Source organism: Triplophysa dalaica, chromosome 15 (genome assembly GCF_015846415.1).
Source record: "Triplophysa dalaica isolate WHDGS20190420 chromosome 15, ASM1584641v1, whole genome shotgun sequence".
NCBI lineage: Eukaryota > Metazoa > Chordata > Actinopteri > Cypriniformes > Nemacheilidae > Triplophysa > Triplophysa dalaica.
Genome location: NC_079556.1, coordinates 13,159,727 through 13,176,691, shown reverse-complemented (window position 1 = coordinate 13,176,691; position 16,965 = coordinate 13,159,727). Strand labels below are relative to the sequence as shown.

Here is a 16,965-nt window from a genome sequence, read left to right as displayed (position 1 = left end):
CTGCGAAATTCACATAAAATGCAGTCTTACAGTCCTCAACATAAAATGCAGTGTTACCAGGTCAGTTTCCACAGAATTGTTTATTTAGAATTTGCATATTTTGAGTTCTGGGGCCCGTTCTTCGTACGTCGCTAACTCGGTTAGCTGGATTTGATTGTTGACGATTTGGCATGATCTTGGATTGTTTGGTTCTTCGAAGCTCATCCTGGACTTGCTGTCATAGCAACAGGTCCGTAAGCTTGAACCTGCTCGGGAGCAGGCTTACTTCATGTAAACAGGATTAGATCACGGCTTTATAAGCGGAGGTGATATGGGAAGTCTTTCGCAGCCATGTCTTGTCCGTTTTTACGTCAGGAATGCGTTGCTGAAGGTACCAGAATAATTCGAAGAGCTTTTCGAATTAATCGCTTTTTGCGAGATCGACAGGATCCTTTAGCGCAGCGCGATAATCTACTGATTGAGAGATATTGTTTTTCTCTGGAGGGTGTAATATACATTATCAACTTGTTGGAGCCACACGTTAAATGTTCGACTCGTCGCAGTCGGGGTTTAACAACTGCACAGTTTGAATAGCTTTGCGATTCTTTGCGAGTGGCACTTTCCTTTACACTATTGGAGATGCAGAATACCTGGGTAAAAATGCTGTATGTCGTGCCACTCGCAAAGTTTATCTGTCACTCAAACAGTTTTTAGGGGGCTTTGTGGTATTTCCATGCCACTTAAGACCACAGGCTGTGAAGCAGATTTTTTTTTGCCATTGCAGGTACATTATAATTGTTAATGAAGATCATGGAATCATGATCATGCCAAAAAGTAGCCTAGGACTTACAGTATTTGTTCCTCAGGCTTCCCTAATGTTATTTGTGCCATAGACTGCACACAGGTCCCCATCAAGGCCCCACCTGGCCCAAATGAAGGGGATTTTTTTAACAGAAAGGGATTTCACAGTGTAAATGTGCAAGTAAATTACTATAACAATTATTCATATTCCAGATAAGCAATAAATAAATAAAAGTAACGTAATCAAAAAGTATGCAGACTGATTTCAAATATTTTAGATGGTGTGCGACTCCATGTTCCACATCACAAATGTGGAAGCCACATGGCCTGGTTCTGTGGGTGACTCCAGGATTTTCAGAGAGTCACATTTATGCACATTATTTGAACGTGGTAAGGAAAAATTATTTAAAACTCACTGTATTACATAATTTTATTCTGAGCCTATCAAAACTGCATTTTTCCAGGTGCTGACGATGGGATCCTGTTCGGCGACAGGGGCTATGCCTTCAGGCAGGCAGTACTTCATGACGGCATTCCCCAACCCAAACCCTGGACCACAAACCCGTTACAATGCAGCTCTAGCCAGGACAAGGCCACGCATTGAAATGACCTTTGGCCAACTAAAGGAAGATTTCAGTGTCTTAAGGGTCTGAGGGTTGCACCTGGAGAGGACCCCTGCGGTGGAGGTGCAGCCTGATGATGACCTCCAGCCAGTGCACTTGGACCAATAGTGGCAGAGCTGCACAGGACAGTATTGTGGAACACGATTTTATGAATTCTTTTTTTTACACATAAACTTTCATTAAATGAATAATAGAAGACAACATGCTTAGTTCATGGAGTTTTATTTCAATGATTGTTTCTCAAGAAAAGCCAGTGATGGTCATCTTTTGCCTGCAATAAGATATATAGTTATCCAAGGGCAGCAAACTATCCAAAGTTTCTTTAGAAGCAGCTCAATCTCTAGTGCCAGTTTTTTCTTCTTTAAGGTGTCAAGTTCAATTTCTCCCCTTAATTTTTGTTTTTTTAAGAGCAAAATACTCAATTTTATGTTGAAGATTCTGTTTATATAGGGTACGGATATCCCCCTGTGCCATTAAAAAAAAAAAAAAAAAAAAAACTCAACAAGCCTCATGCAACAGAAAAAGGAAAAGTAGACTGCCGACCTCTGTATATTTTTGTGCTGTAGGCCTGTCTGTAGGCGTTTCCTCCTCCTATATTGCAGTCAGAAATAATGTGTCCACACCTATAAATTAAATAAAGTTATTTGTGCACTTACAAGTAATTCCTCCAAAGGACAGTCATCTGAGAGGGTTTCTTCACTGTCCTCTGCAAAAGAAAAATGGGTTTTACAAAGTGTTGCACTTTCTTTCCTTTTGATGTAAAGTTATAAATGTCCACTTACTGCACATATTTCAGCCACCACTTTCTTGGGAACAGATAAAAGTGTTGGTTTATTATGTAAAACTACACAAAAGAGGAGAACTCAATGGCATTACAATACACAAGGAGAAAATATGATCAATATCAAATTGCAAAAAAAATTACATTAGTTATACAGCTTTCACCTTCACAAGTCAAAGAAATTAACTCAATATTTATTTGTCGAAATGACTGTACAAGCAATTTGGATTATAGACATAATTTAACGCAGCAACAAATTATTTACGAAAATTGAAATATATATGAAATTATTAAAATAAGACTATATACTGTAATTGTAAGTGATATAACCATAACATGGAACACTTACGCATTTAATTTGTCTGCTACTTTTTGCCAGCCCTCTCCACTGGCGTTTTAATTATTTTTTCAAATTATTACTGTAAGCAAACCCTTCCAGTAATAATTCTTGCTCTGCTGCGTTGAAAAACTGAGCGCGCTCTTTTGCCATGTGGGCAGCCAATAGCAGCGTTGCTGATCATTGTTTCTACTATCGATACATATCCCCTTTTAAACAAGCGCATGAACGCGCAATTATCTCAGATAACTCAATCCAGCGATACTAATCATAAACAGCAGGTGTGTTCGAAGAACCCAATTAGCCGGATCATGATTAGCACGATGTTATGATCTTGGATGTGTCATTTGATCTCGGATGTAATAAGCGACGTACGAAGAACGGGCCCCTGGTATCATTGTGCTGCTTTGTTTACACAAATCTGGCAACCCTCTTCTTGGAAAGTCAGACATGTAGTTAAAAATACAGTATCATCACTAATATGGGAAGTTAATTTAGAGATATCAGGTAACAAGATGGACGGATTCTGTGTAGTGACATTTCATTACACAGACACCAACCACCTAATCACGCAACAAAGTACGCATTAAAATACACGTATAGAGCCCGAGATCAGCCGGAGGTACAAAAGCAGTATTTAACTGTTAAGATGTAGGACTTGCAGAGGTCACTGACCCCACAGGTGACACAGGTACAGAAAACGCTGACGTTGTGATACCAAATATCAGATACACAACAGCTGTCAAACTCGCGCACGAGCTGAGCATGACGGAGCACCAAACAATACCACACCTGTCAACCATCACACAATTAAATAAGCTGAGAAGCGCTTACGTTACGTTACGCAACGTGACGTTAATGTTCGTCTGAGATTGTTTTTAATTGTTGTTTAGGGTGACAAATAACTCTACACATACTCCAGAATGGTGAGCGTTAGTTATAAAACATCAATGGTGGTCGTCATAGAACCAAAATCAGTCGCTTTATTTGATAAACCAGTTTTTATTGAAATACGTTTCTTACTTTCACCTCCTCACATTTCTGTTTTGGAAAAGGTTCGTCCACTCAGTCAAGATCATAACAGTTTGAGAGTCAAAACTCTGAAAGGAAACGCCATCGGTCTCAATATGGTCGGAATAAGAAAAATATTAACGTGAGTAAATTTAAAAGCATAGTTATCAGAAACATTCATATAAATACGTGACTGCTGTTCATTAGTATCTGTATTTTATGGACCTGGCGAATTGTAACGTTAGGCCTGAAGCCGAGAGCCAAACCAAACTCTTCACACCGTTTAAACAACGATTCAACTACGCGCTTCAACCCACCTGCTGGAGGAGTGAGTTAAGGTTTGACTCATTATCATATTCATAGTCATATTTATTCAATTGTACTTTTAAATATGCCAAGGAAATTAAATGAATGAATTGTGTAGACATCAAAATAGAGATAAGTTGCTATATTTTGACTGGAGACAGTTTTGTCCTTATAGGAAAAACATATTCAACAATGATTCTGAAGGTAAGGCAAATTCATTGTTACATTAAGCTTTCTTGCATTGTTTTTCTGTTGCTTTACTGTATGCGATTTGTACAGATGTGTTGTATTGTAATAAAGAAAAGAAGACCGCCGATGCATTTACGGATAGTGTGTTAGAGAGCAAACCAGAGGGCCTCTCTTTGATTTGTATAACGGGTAACTATGAGGACGACTTATTATCTGTAGAGATCCAAATGTACTGTATTATAATTTTTTTTGTCTTTACAAACTTTATCGACCTAGTTCACCCAAGCTGGTTGTCTTTTTATTGCCAACAGATCCCATTGTGAATCACAAGAAAACCAGATGTGACACATTTATTCAAGAGGAATCCCAAAACAAACAAATTAAGCGCAAGCATCGAATGAGAGACAAGGTATGGAAAGAATGATTGACTGCGCAGAATATTTGTTCCAGTTTCTCTTCTGATTTTTGCATGGCCGATTCCATGTGATTTCTACTACAGATGGGAAACATTATCTGTCGTGACAGAGCGAAGAATCCCAAAACCAGGAAGGCAGAATCCCCCAAAACGCCGAAGAGAGATGCTGCTGAAAGATTGAACAGATTTGTACTCAACATCAGATGTTTAAAAATTGGAACATTGACTAAGATTTTCAGAAGCTGTGACACACTGACCACACAATGCATGGTAGTCATATTTTTGAGGTCTTACTAAGAGTATTTTGAAGTTCAGTTAGAGTACCTGTCAAAAGTTTGGCCCTGTATTTTACATTTTAGAATAATTGTCTATAAGACCACTTTTTATTGTGACAAAACAATTTAATCAAGTTTCCAAACTTGAGTCCAAACTGATATGCGTTTCTTCTACAGTTCACAGTGAATTACATTGAGATTGCAAATCAAGGTAAGACAATGAACATATTAGTTCACTTTCACTGTGACACTTAAAAACAGACCGCTAAAATATTATAAAGTATGAAAAACGCCTTAGTGTTATTCTGCAAGTTTCTTAAAATGTATGAAAGTGATGTAATTTAAAATGATAGTTCGCCCCAAAATTAAAATTCTGTCATCTTTTACTCTCTTGTCATTTCAAACCTGAATGACTTCCTCCTTCAGAACACTAAAGAAGATATTTTTAGCAAAGTTGTTAACTGAACAACGTCTGGACACATTTACATGGTTTAGTGTTTGTACACTAGAATTGAATGGGTACCGCCTTCGTTTTCGGCCCCCCCGTAATATTTGCAATCCTGCATTTCGTACCAATGTGCAATGTTGCTCACCACATTTCCTAACCATCACTAACAGTACGAATAGAAGCATCAGAGGTTACCAGTTGTGAATGGTGCACAGTGCAGAGGCTGCCGTCACTGTTTCTACAGACAACACCCACGGCGAGTCACCGTCTGCGAGCCCAGATCGTATATGATGTGTATGAAGATGATTCACTGGCGTGGTATGACTGCCAGAGCAAGAGTGAGATATAATAACAAACCATCTTCACTTATTGCAATCAATCCCGTATGTAGCATGATTACCCAGCTCATTTGTTTCTTTAAAATGGGCTTAAAATCTCTACTCAGATCAAGAAGAGAAATACATAGCCCTTATTTTTGAGAGGGAGCTGACATTACCAGAGCAGCTCATTCTTGAGGAAATCTTCAAAGAGATTGGCAGGAGCAATAACATCTGCAACTTTCCAGCTAAGCTGTCATATGAAGAAGCCTACAATAGGCTGAAAACACACAACCATGCTCCAAAACAACAGGTGAGTCATGAAATTTGTTTAAATTGTCATCTACTCTGGCACTCTCATGGCACTTAAGCCCGAAGAGGATGAACTTCCTGTCATGAGTCAGGTTTCCTTCTTTCTATTACATTTCCAAAGAAAGCACTGGGTAAACCTTTGCAAGTCAGTGATGTTAGCGCACAACATCATCATCTCCAGTTGTTGAGATGTCTCTCTCTTAACATTCAGCAGGCCTCTGTGACACTTTCAACCTCTCCTAATGCCACTCGAAGTGAAATCGCAACCCTCAGTGTTTCAGACAGCGATGAGGATTTGTTGGAGATCCCCTCATTGCCTGTACACGAAATCAAAAAGTCGGTTGGCTGCCCTAAACCTTTTTTTCTTTTTTTTGATGGAGGGTATAGTTCTTTTATAGAATACTCTTTCTTTTCAGACTGGTTGTTTACCCCCCTCCACCAGCCAAGGGAGGTATAACCATCACCGAAGAGGACCTCAACTGCCTGGACGAAGGCACATTTCTAAACGATGTGATAGTAGACTTCTATCTGAGGTAAAAGCTGGAGAAGTGAAAATAAGAATCATTTTTTTGCCGCTTTGTTGATGTTCTCCTCAATGTTCTTCTGATGTTCCAGGTTTTTGGTCTGCGAGCAGCTAAAGAGAGAAGATGCTGTTGATTGCCAAGTGTTCAGCTCTTTCTTCTTCAAGCATCTAACTCGGGAAGATAACAAAAGGCCTCCAGGTTTATCGTATGTAAAGAATATCATTGTGAAAGTACTTGAAGTACAAGGCCTAAATGTGCTTTGTATAAACTATGAACACACTGTTCCACAGCATTCAAGAGCTGAGGCATAACCGGGTGAAAACATGGACCAGGCATGTGAACATTTTTGAGAAGGACTTTATATTTGTCCCGATTAATCAAAGGTGAAAAATTCTAGCAGAGCGTTGGTTTTTTATGTCTGAAATCCCAGAATCACTCCGGTTATGATTTTAAAATGTTCTTTATGAATTTGGCTTGTTAAATAAAGATTAACCTGAACACCTATCATGTACAATGTCTCCTAAGGGCTCACTGGTACCTGGCTGTTATCTGTTTTCCTGGCCGCGTTTCACCTACCAGTGATTCAGATGTGTGTGTCAACGGACATTCAGCAGAATATTTCTGTGATCAGACTCCACCCAATCCCATGTCTCTCTTCTACCGTCAGGGATCTTCAGATCACAACACCAAGTTGTGTCAAACCATAGGTAATATAGAAAGAGAGCGAGATGGAAAGTCCTAAATTAAGCATGATTGAGAATGACAGAGTAACACCTATTTTGTTTATGCATCGAAGTGTACTTTTTGGAACTGATTGGTTGTAACCACATAATGTAAACAGTTTTTATAAAGGTATGCTGTAAACATGCAAGTCAGTTATTTTTATTGGTAATCTCAGCATTTATCACATTTTGAGCCGGAACTATTCCTTGTGTGCAGGTGACTTGAGTTTCGGGTTGGATTCAGATGATGATGATGCTGCAACCATTCAGGTAATGGGATTGCTCTACTAATGCGCATTGCCAAAGTTTAAAGTTTTTTTTTTAACACTAATGTAGGGGAATTCCAGTAATGGATATGCATTTTTGGTCAAAACTTGAAATGAACTGTAAACTTTCAAAGAATGTATTTATTTCCAATGTACAGAACCATCTGTTTATGGAGTTTAGACATTAGAAGAATATCAATCTATGCAAAACTTTTCTATTTTAATAAAATAAAATAAACGTGTTATGGATTTGACAAAAAGAAACCTGTTTTCCTTACTTGGTAGTATTTTTATGAATTATAATGCACAAACCAGAAGCAGTAATACCCAACAAAGGGAAAAGGAAACATAAAATAGTTATTGTTAAAAAATCTGTATGCTAAAAACATTTGATAAATCTTTAATGATTAGATTTAATTTTGCATGGAATTGCCCTATATTATAACAGGCATAAGTTTAATACATGCTTACAATATAGGAAAGAGAAAAATCGTTCCTTTCCCAAATTTGACCTTTTCTCTTTTTCTTACAAGGCTTTTGAGCACACATGTATTAACAGTAAAAGCAGTGACTCAAAGCGGTGAGTACTCAATTGCGTCCTTTCCTCTGAAATAACACAAAATAGTGCAATAGTAAGGCCCAGCAGAGAATGCCTTCCTGTTATCCATCACTAGATGGCAGTAACATTAATGTTTTGAATGTTAAATGTTTGATTTCTACCCAGTTATGTCTCTGTTGATAGGCCGTGCATACTTATTATGGACTCCCTTGCCTGCCGATCCAGATCATCGGTGGTGCAGATACTCCAAGAGTAATTATTTTCTATTTTAATGATGGTTGATTACTTACAAATGATGTAATATACAAAATTCTATTCCGCATTAGGCAGTCAGTTTTGCTACTGTAGGTAATGGGATTGTTTACCCCAATAATATGTAGTAAATTATTATGCAGTTCCAAACCTGTATTTGGACTTTCTTCCATCACAAGGGAAAAAAGTATGAGTGTGTTGCTGACAGCATTCTTCAAAATATCTCCTAAATCTAAAACAACTACACAGTAATTAATAATAATATACATTTTTATTTGATGTGAAATTAAATAACGGCAAGTTTAAAAGTTTAGTATATTCAGATCTCTTTTTCTGCTTATAATTTCTGGTGTTTTTTTATTTCAAGAACTTTAGTATACAAAATATAAATCTTTGATGTCAATGTCTGTAAAAGTTATATAATAATTATATAATATATAATATAATTACACCCATTTCTTTTTTATGCTGTTCTGTAAATCAAAGATATTTACAAGAAGAATGGAGGGTAAAAAAGGGCTGTTCGCAAAGTTTTGGAAAGGGTGTGATGGACGGATGGAGTCCCCTTGTCCCACAGCAGGATAACTACACAGATTGTGGCATCTATCTCCTTCAGTATGTGGAGAAATTCCTCAAGGTATTATAGTCATATAGTAACCACTGAACATCAGTTTGTATTAGGCCTACATGCTTTTTATAGTCTGCTATTAATAACTTATTTATTATTCTTTTAGGATCCCCCTCAAACTTTCTATCCCAGCATGGACCTGAACGACTGGTTTTCACAGAAGACGGTGAAGAAGAAGAGGCAGCAAATCAAACAACTCATTCTCAAGCTTCACAGAGAACAAACAGTTTGACTTTAGGTGACATGCCTTCTACCGGTCATGCAATGTTTCTCCGGCCTCAGCCACTTCATGAATTTGTGCAAGAAATACTGGTCAATTTAATGTTTTTTTTTATTTGCTTTGGAAATATTTGATGGGTTTTTGACCTTAAGTTATATGGATATATTTGGAAATAGAATCTATTAAAATAAAGTATTCTGTGCGTTCAGTTAAAATGTTAGTCTTTCAAAAATGACTTTACGTTTTTAACCTGTTAAAGGGATACATAAATACTGTAAGGTAACAAAGCTGCCAGTTCTGTGTCATCAGTCTGAAGATCAGATTTTCGTCCTGTGGTCCAATTACTAAATAAATAAATGTAAATCCGCTGAGAAATGGTTTATGCAAATTCCGATTAAGTGCCAGACTACCACCATTCCCTATACTGGACGATAGAATTTTGTCTGTTCTCACAGATAATCAGATTGGCCTGCTGCACAGTCAGGTTTATAAGAGGTCTGACTTATTTAAACTGAAAGGCTTAATATATTTCTGTGTCCATAAAGGACTTCGGGAAGATCAAATACTGTCTGATCGCTTTTGGGATCAAGCTGTATGATGAAAATGTATTAGAAACATTTGATATATTGTATATTGTACAAAATGTACAATTTTATCCATGGTTTTATCCATGGTTTACCACTTTCAGTGGCAAGGCAGTATTAAATGAATCAGCACTATTTAAATAAAAATACACCTGAGTGAATGCATTAGAATGTTTCCTCCCTGCTGTGTTTTCAATATGAGAAACGCCCTTTATCTCTTAGCTTTATGTTGTTGGGCTTAATGAGATCTTTTGAGAGGATCATGCACTGTTTGTTCAGTGCTTTGTGGAATCACCCATCTGCCAGCAAGCCATGCAGCATATGGAATGAGTTCTTTGTGATAGGTGCATCTTAAATGCTGAATTTTGCTGTTCAACTTGCTGACAATAAATGATTTACCATAAATATAAATAATTGTTTCAGGAGAATTTGGAATCTTTATGCAGCGCATTTTCTCATACAATGAGATCATTATTGACATGAGTGCATAACCATGGGCTGTCAAACACCTAAAGTATGAAAGTATTTCTTCTGCACTCACATACAATCTAGTTCGGTCAAAAGCTTTTAATTTCTGACTGAATTATTATTCAAATGTTTTCAAACTTTGAATGTTAGATTGTGTTCTCAATTTACCTCTTGTGTGCCTGATTGTGAAAATTGTCTCTGTTGTTGTGCGGTCTCCATTATTATAAGTAATTCTAGTTAACCAGAGTGTAATAACCTCATTTACACTCATTAGACTTGATGTTTTAGGAAAAATCTGAGATCACAATAACACTTGTCATGCCTGGAAATGAAGCAAGCGATTTTTCCCATCTATCTGCTCCCTGCTGTTGTGTTAACGGAATACTGTATGTGCTCTGGTACACCTGTTTTTATCTCTGCTGTTCTCATGGGAAATGCAAGTCAGTGTGCCATTAAATCTAATTAATAGTGTTTCTCCAGGCACACCAGATGAGAAAAGGACATAACTGTACTCCTGTTTTAACCTGTTTTGTTATTAAAAGTCTCACAGCTAAAATGGTTTCTGCTATTGAAATCATTCTTTCTGAAAGAATTGATGTTTGATTTTGTCATACAGAAATTTGGCTGTATCATTACAATTCTTCATGATTATGCAAGGCTGCTTCAAGCTTTAGGCTCACGTGTATACTGTAAAGTGTGTGGAGGAGAAAAATAAGTAGGACTTTGAAAGTCTTTGAGCTGTAAACAATGTTTTTTATATCTTATAGCTGTTTTGCTCAGAAATTTGAGACAATGCCACGTAGAGACATATCAGGTATCCTAATTAGATTTACAAACACAAAGTCTGCTTTCAATGAAGTATTGCATTTCAACTTAGGAATACTTCTAAAAGTTTTGAATTACAAGCCCCTAAAAAATGTATGAATCTCCAGTTTGTATCAGTTGCTCACCTTTTAGTAACCATGGGAATCCAGTGGCCATCTCTTGACTTTCTCTTCATCACTTAAATTACATATTTTCATACATCAGTAACACTTTATCAAAAAGTCCTCAAAGAATTCTGCTTTGAGTAGTATTTTAATAATCATTATCACATGGCTTGAGACATCCTGTTTGTAAACTTTAGTATACAAGATTCAAGGCTCTTTCTAAAAGCAACATGGATTTTCTAGTACCAAAGTATACAGTATATACTAATAAACAATATTACATTATTTAGGCCCAATACAAAGTTACTTGTGTGAAAGGGAAAAGCACATTTTTATTTACTTCAGGTTCAGCAAGAAGGTATTCAAGGGTGTTCGTAATGTTTCATTTATTTTTTTAACAACTTTCTATTTTTAGTGAACAAAAATGACAGGTATGGGTCATTAAATAATTAAATTAGTGAATTGCTTTATCTAAAAACCTAGTCACCTGCCTACCCAGACAGCCTTTTGAGGTGTCATATAATGCCCAAAATCGCATCACGCGCCTATGACAGCCAAACAACGCTGAACGCGCACGAGATGCCCCAAAATGCTGTCTAGGTAGTGAGTTCACTGGGTTTTGACAGCACCAGTGTGCCGGCGCTCGTACGTGTCGCCGTTGAGGTCGCTGTTATTCCTCTGAGCGTCAGTCTGCAGCCGGACACAGAGGAGAAGCACAACGGCTTCGGAAAGGGAATATTTTTTTACATCGAGGCAATCTGTCACCGCTAACCGGGACAGGCTGTCGCTTCACTGTCCACGAAGACATCCGCTTTTACAGGACATACACACACTGTGAGTTACTTTTTTAGTTTATTAATTGTGTGGCTGTGGTTAAGAGCTGATACGGGTTTGTTGTTAAATTAGTATTTAGTAGCTTATAGAAGCAAGCTAGCATGCTGCTAATAAATAAATACCTAATGTTTCTAATGGTATCAGGTACATTTCTCATGCCATTTCTGTAACGACGAGCTAACTTTGTGTTAAAATCATTTTAAATCTGTCGAAATATTGTAATATCGACTTTAGCCTAACGTTGTTTGTAGTAGACTACTATAACATTTTCCTGTGGTGTAACGTTAGTTCATAAAGCTTCGTGTGTGTTGGAAATAGTTTACTTAATTGAAACTTTTGCAGACTTTAGTTGTATTATTTTAAACTGTAGGCTAGTTTTCTTTAGTTACGACTAGCAGCCTGACTGACAAAGTTTTCAAAAGAGGTGTTTTGAAGTCGGCTCTGTAAAACCACAATGAGAGAGTAAATTATCATTAACTGTTATGAATTGGTTAACGTTATTTATTTCCCTTTCATTCACATGAATGGCGGATGCTTTCGATGACTTTCAACTGCGGTTTGCGCATGCGCGGCTGTGTTGTGGTTAAACGCTGTATTGCTTTCACCTTTATAATCTCTCATACGACGAAACAAACGTAATTTAAATTACATTTACCTGCTCTTGTATACTGTCCCACCTTAAAAGTTAATTATGCTCCATTCAAAGCATTTTAATAATTCTTGTAACAAAACTTTCTCAGCTCATTTGTGGTTTATTTAACCAGTTGTTTCATATTTAAACACACATTTGAATATTTATAGAACCCAGCAAAAGCACAGTAAAATATTCGCTTTGGAAAGACCAACTGTGGTGGCCTCTTTGCATCCTGGAGCGTCCTGTTTTCCATATCTTCTGGCAACGAAGACAGCCAGAGCAGAGGAAGGAGGGGGAGGGATACTGTATGAATAGTACAGGAAACTCAAACAGCCCTTTGACCCCAAGCCATCTCCTATGGCAACCTCTGTACTACAGCTGTCGCCATGCATTAAATAATGTACAGTGCTATTACTCCTCTGTCTCTGAGAATGCCTTACCATCTGATGAGATGTTTATTTAGATGCCTGAAGAGCGATTGGCCAAAAATGTGACTGTCCTGGTAAAGTGTTGTTCACTGTTTTGTTGCTATTTTGGTTCTTTTATGAGGGACTTTATCTCAGCTAGGCTACCTGTTACCTTAAAATGTAGCTTCTGAGTCTGAACTTTACTCCAGACTAGATCAGGGGTTTTCAAACGTTATGATGCATGCCAAGGACCCCCAAATAAGATGAACCTATTGTGAGAGACCCTTTTCCAAAATACATAACCATCTATAGATTTTTATGTTTGAGGAAACATTTAAACTTGTTTAGAGAAATTGTGAATGTGGTATTATTATAAGTGGTATTCCAAACTTAAACACATGCCAATACTTTTAGGACCTATATAAAGTGGTGTGAAAAGATATATGCCCCCTTCCGGATTTTTAGATTTTTGCATATTTGTCATGCTTAAATGATTCAGATCATCAAATTTTTATAATACTTAAAGAAAACCAGAGTAAATCCAAAATTAAGTTTTTAAATTATGGTTTTATTTATTAAGGAGAAAAACAATCCATACATTTCTGACCAACGCAGACTAAAAAGAACACAAAGGCTCGTCTCACATTTGTTAAAAAACATCTTGATTATCCCCAAAACTTTTGGGGAAATATTCTGTGGACTGATGAGATAAAGGTTGAACTTTTTGGAAGGTGTGTGTCCCGTTACATCTGGTATAAGACTAACACAGTATTCATAAAAAGAATATCATACCAACAGTCAAACATGGTGGAGATAGTGTGATGGTCTGGGGCTGCTTTGCAGCTTCAGGACCTGGACGACTGGACATAATTGATGGAACCATGAATTCTATGCTCTACCACAAAATCCTTAAAGAGAATGTCTGGCCATCGATTTGTGACCTTAAGCTTAAACGCACTTGGGTTAGGCAGCAGGACAATGATCTAAAACACACCAGCAATTCCACCTCTGATAAAGATTTTGGAGTGGCCTAGTCAAAGTCCGGAACTAAATCCAATTGAAATACTGTGGCACAATGTTTGAATTTTTATTTCCCTTAATAAATAAAACCATCATTTAAAAACTCATTATGTATGGTTTTTTTGTGTTACATTAAAATTTGTTTGATGATCTGGATCATGTAAGCATGTTAAATGTTGTATTTAGCAATAAAATACTTTATCACACTACTGTAACCTTGAAGATAATAGTTTTCAATTTCCGATGTATTTGTGCTGTAGTAGCTTTCCCCTTGAGTTTGAAAAATAAATTATAGTGAGAAGCTCAATAGACAGATACAAATATACACTATGCATGCAAAGATCAAGAGAAATGAATGTCCAATTTTTTCTTTTTCTGGGCACCCCTTGAAACCTTCTGGAGATCAGGAGAACTGAGCAGTATCGTTGGGCTTCTAAAACGCCCGAAAGTTATGTTGCTTGAAGCTGAAGAAAAAAAATGAACTTAGGACCTACACACCAAAGAAGCAACATGTGCAGTAAATATTGTTGAATATTAAAATAAAGATACAAATTAGTTACATTATAAAAACAATTCATTATATGTCTAACAGGGGTTTTCAAACTGGGGTCCTGGCCTTGTCTGGGAAACTGGGCAATAGTATTTTATATTAAGCCTTATAACTGGAAAAGTAATCTAAAAAACAAGTAGGCCAGTTGATTGACATTGAATTGCATTACATCATTTCATTACATAAACATATTCTGGTAAATGTGTAATTTAGATAAGTTATTTGTATAAATTTAGGAGATGATAGGATTGTCATTGTAGATGAGAGGTGTTTTAGATTATGGTTCTATATCTAGGTCATTAACAATATAGTTTATGCTGATAAGCATTAAAGATGGGTGTGTTTTTTCTAGATGTTTTTTTGCACTTACTTTACTGCAGCTTGTTAACTGTTCAGTATATATTAATCATTAAGCCTGACAGAAATAATACATATAGCTGTGAGCTACATTTTATTCTTGGAATGCTGTGAAATGAAAGTTAAGTTTCAATGTGAACGGTGAACTCCGTACTTGCCTTTAAGTACCTTTAAATTTCTCTGTTTCTATTTGAAAGCTCATGTGGGTCACCCAGACAAGTATCTCGTTGCTGAGCATCAGGTCCGTGGATTTTATACCGTCCCATTTCTGTAGTTAATTGGTAGACATAAAATAAAAAGCATACTGTCTGACTATAATCTCAAAGATTGTGCAGTTCAGATCTAACATAAAAATCAATCTAGGCTGTTACAGGGTCACTTTAAATTGAGATGTTTCAGGTCTAAAAGTTCACTGCAATAAACAAAATGTCTTTCAGGCTTTTAAAAGTAAATATAAAGTCATTCTTATCTTCAAAATGTTTAATTCATTTATAAACTGCTCTTTGAGTTTGGTCCCTATGAAATGATAAATCTTAAAACATGTATCCAGCACTAACAGAAAATATTGGAAGATGTTTGCCATACAAATCACTGCAGTTTAGCCCATATCAAACTTTCCAGAAACTGCCCAGAACCGATTATTCTGAGAGCTGTACCAGATAGCTCTATGATGAGGTATGCACCAGAACAGAAGAATATAACCATGGCCTGACTTCAACTCTGTTCCTTTGAAAGGCCTTGAGTGAGACTCGAGTGATTGGCACAAATGTACGTCCAAGCTCATTATGGGGTTATTTAGCATGCTTGACAATAATTAGACCATTGTTGAAGTATCAGAGAATGTGAAACATTGACAAGCAGAACACAGAGCAATTATCACGTCATGCCTCGCACACCAGATCGACATCTTTGACATGAAGTCTATGTGATTTTACCTCTGTCGGCTGCAGTAAAGCTATAGGGATTAGATATAGGTATTGCTTTTGTAAACTTTGACAGCAAGTCATGCCGACTATCGCACTCAGTGGATTTATGGATCTTATCGGATGTCATGCAGGGCTTAGAATACAACACCTTATAATAATAAAAGACAGACACTGTAAGAAATGTATTGTTTATTGTACTAGTGCAGTGGTTCTCAACCTTTTCATGGTCGTGCCCCCCCTGTAAACCCATTTAAAGAACTGGCAACCCCCCATACTGTTTCTTGAGAATAGATAAGATAATGTGTAAAATATGTTGGATATAGTTTATATATATATATATATATATATATATATATATATATAAACTATATATAAAGAAGCAACAGACTGACGACAGATTGATCTCAAGAGATCAGATTATAAATGTAACAACCCTGCTGATAAAAACAAAAGAACCTTAACATCGTTAATAAATATCAACAGCTTTAAACAGGCGTCCAAGTTCAGAAATATATAAAAAGGCACTTTATTTACATGCCACTCCTTTCACGCGCACTCTGAACTCATTGGGAGAGAGAGACTTGCGCATATTCTGAAATTACAATATGAAAGACAAACATACTTACATGATCTACCTGTTTCTTAAGATGATGTAGAGGTAATTGCTGCTGCTTCCTGAGAGGGAGTTAAAGATTTGAGAGAGAGCAGGAGCTTAAACACGGTGAAGTAAAAGCCAAGTAAAAAGCTTTCATTAAAGGCGCAATATATAAGATATTGAAATTAAAGTATCTGAATCCTGAAGCAGTTTTACGCCCCTCTTTTTTTAACACGGACATAATGCCATTATGTCCGTGTTATCCCCAGTTCCTGCTTTTACTGCCATGGAAATAATATTTGTTTTCGACTGTTCGAGCACTGCATGCAGTCAGTCTTGTTGTATTGATTTCCATCATCATTGGAGGTGAAGACATCAACTCCCATCCATCCATATTCCTTCACAGCATCATGCTATGTCTTGCTATGTCGAAAATGATTGTGAAAATGACATACTTTGCCTTTAATGATCTTTGAGTGGTGAGCATCAGTATTTAAAGAAGCCCTTTATTATACGATTTAAAGGAGCAGTATGTACATTTTAGTTGTGAGGTTATGGTTAGATAGTGGTGAGGTTGAGAATTGCAACCAACTATCACTTCGGAGGCCAACACTGAACATGGTAAAGCCCGATTTTTTGTTCTGCGTCTGACATACGTGTCGGGATTGATTTTTATTTATTATACTTGGGTCAGTA

General features: G+C 36.9%; 2 protein-coding genes and 1 long non-coding RNA gene across 7 annotated transcripts in view; all 3 read left to right on the top strand.

Moving 5' to 3' along the window:
- The first annotated feature begins 23 nt into the window (after window positions 1-23).
- Window positions 24-1,604, top strand: LOC130437382 (uncharacterized). Its single transcript, XR_008909175.1, has 2 exons — window positions 24-1,170; window positions 1,245-1,604. It is a non-coding gene; the product is annotated as an uncharacterized LOC130437382 (long non-coding RNA).
- Window positions 1,605-3,127: 1,523 nt separating this feature from the next.
- On the top strand, window positions 3,128-10,377 carry senp6b (SUMO specific peptidase 6b). Of its 5 annotated transcripts, none has more exons than XM_056768166.1 (20): window positions 3,128-3,212; window positions 3,577-3,674; window positions 3,778-3,870; window positions 4,014-4,042; window positions 4,118-4,216; window positions 4,339-4,436; window positions 4,527-4,712; window positions 4,895-4,928; window positions 5,336-5,503; window positions 5,611-5,795; window positions 6,006-6,130; window positions 6,211-6,327; window positions 6,410-6,523; window positions 6,609-6,701; window positions 6,844-7,025; window positions 7,258-7,310; window positions 7,840-7,886; window positions 8,049-8,117; window positions 8,604-8,754; window positions 8,852-10,377. In XM_056768166.1, the coding sequence occupies exons 2-20, from the start codon at window positions 3,649-3,651 to the stop codon at window positions 8,975-8,977; spliced, it is 1,995 nt and encodes a 664-aa protein (XP_056624144.1). In that variant the 5' UTR covers window positions 3,128-3,212; window positions 3,577-3,648; the 3' UTR covers window positions 8,978-10,377. The 5 variants fall into 5 exon arrangements, with proteins under 5 accessions (XP_056624144.1, XP_056624143.1, XP_056624142.1 ...); XM_056768165.1 differs by lacking the exon at window positions 3,128-3,212 and adding an exon at window positions 3,311-3,447 and having other exon boundaries at window positions 4,139-4,216; XM_056768164.1 differs by lacking the exon at window positions 3,128-3,212 and adding an exon at window positions 3,311-3,447.
- A 1,266-nt stretch (window positions 10,378-11,643) lies between these two features.
- The window catches only part of myo6b (myosin VIb), a 63,053-nt gene continuing 57,731 nt past the window's right edge, over window positions 11,644-16,965 (top strand). Inside the window, 1 exon segment of the mRNA XM_056767401.1 lies at window positions 11,644-11,780. The gene's annotated coding sequence lies outside the window, so the exon portion shown is untranslated.

Coding starts and splice junctions, on each gene's coding strand:
- senp6b (XM_056768164.1), top strand. Junction 4,437..4,526: donor AGCATCGAATGAGAGACAAG/GTATGGAAAGAA, acceptor TTTCTACTACAG/ATGGGAAACATTATCTGTCG. Junction 7,887..8,048: donor AAAAGCAGTGACTCAAAGCG/GTGAGTACTCAA, acceptor CTCTGTTGATAG/GCCGTGCATACTTATTATGG.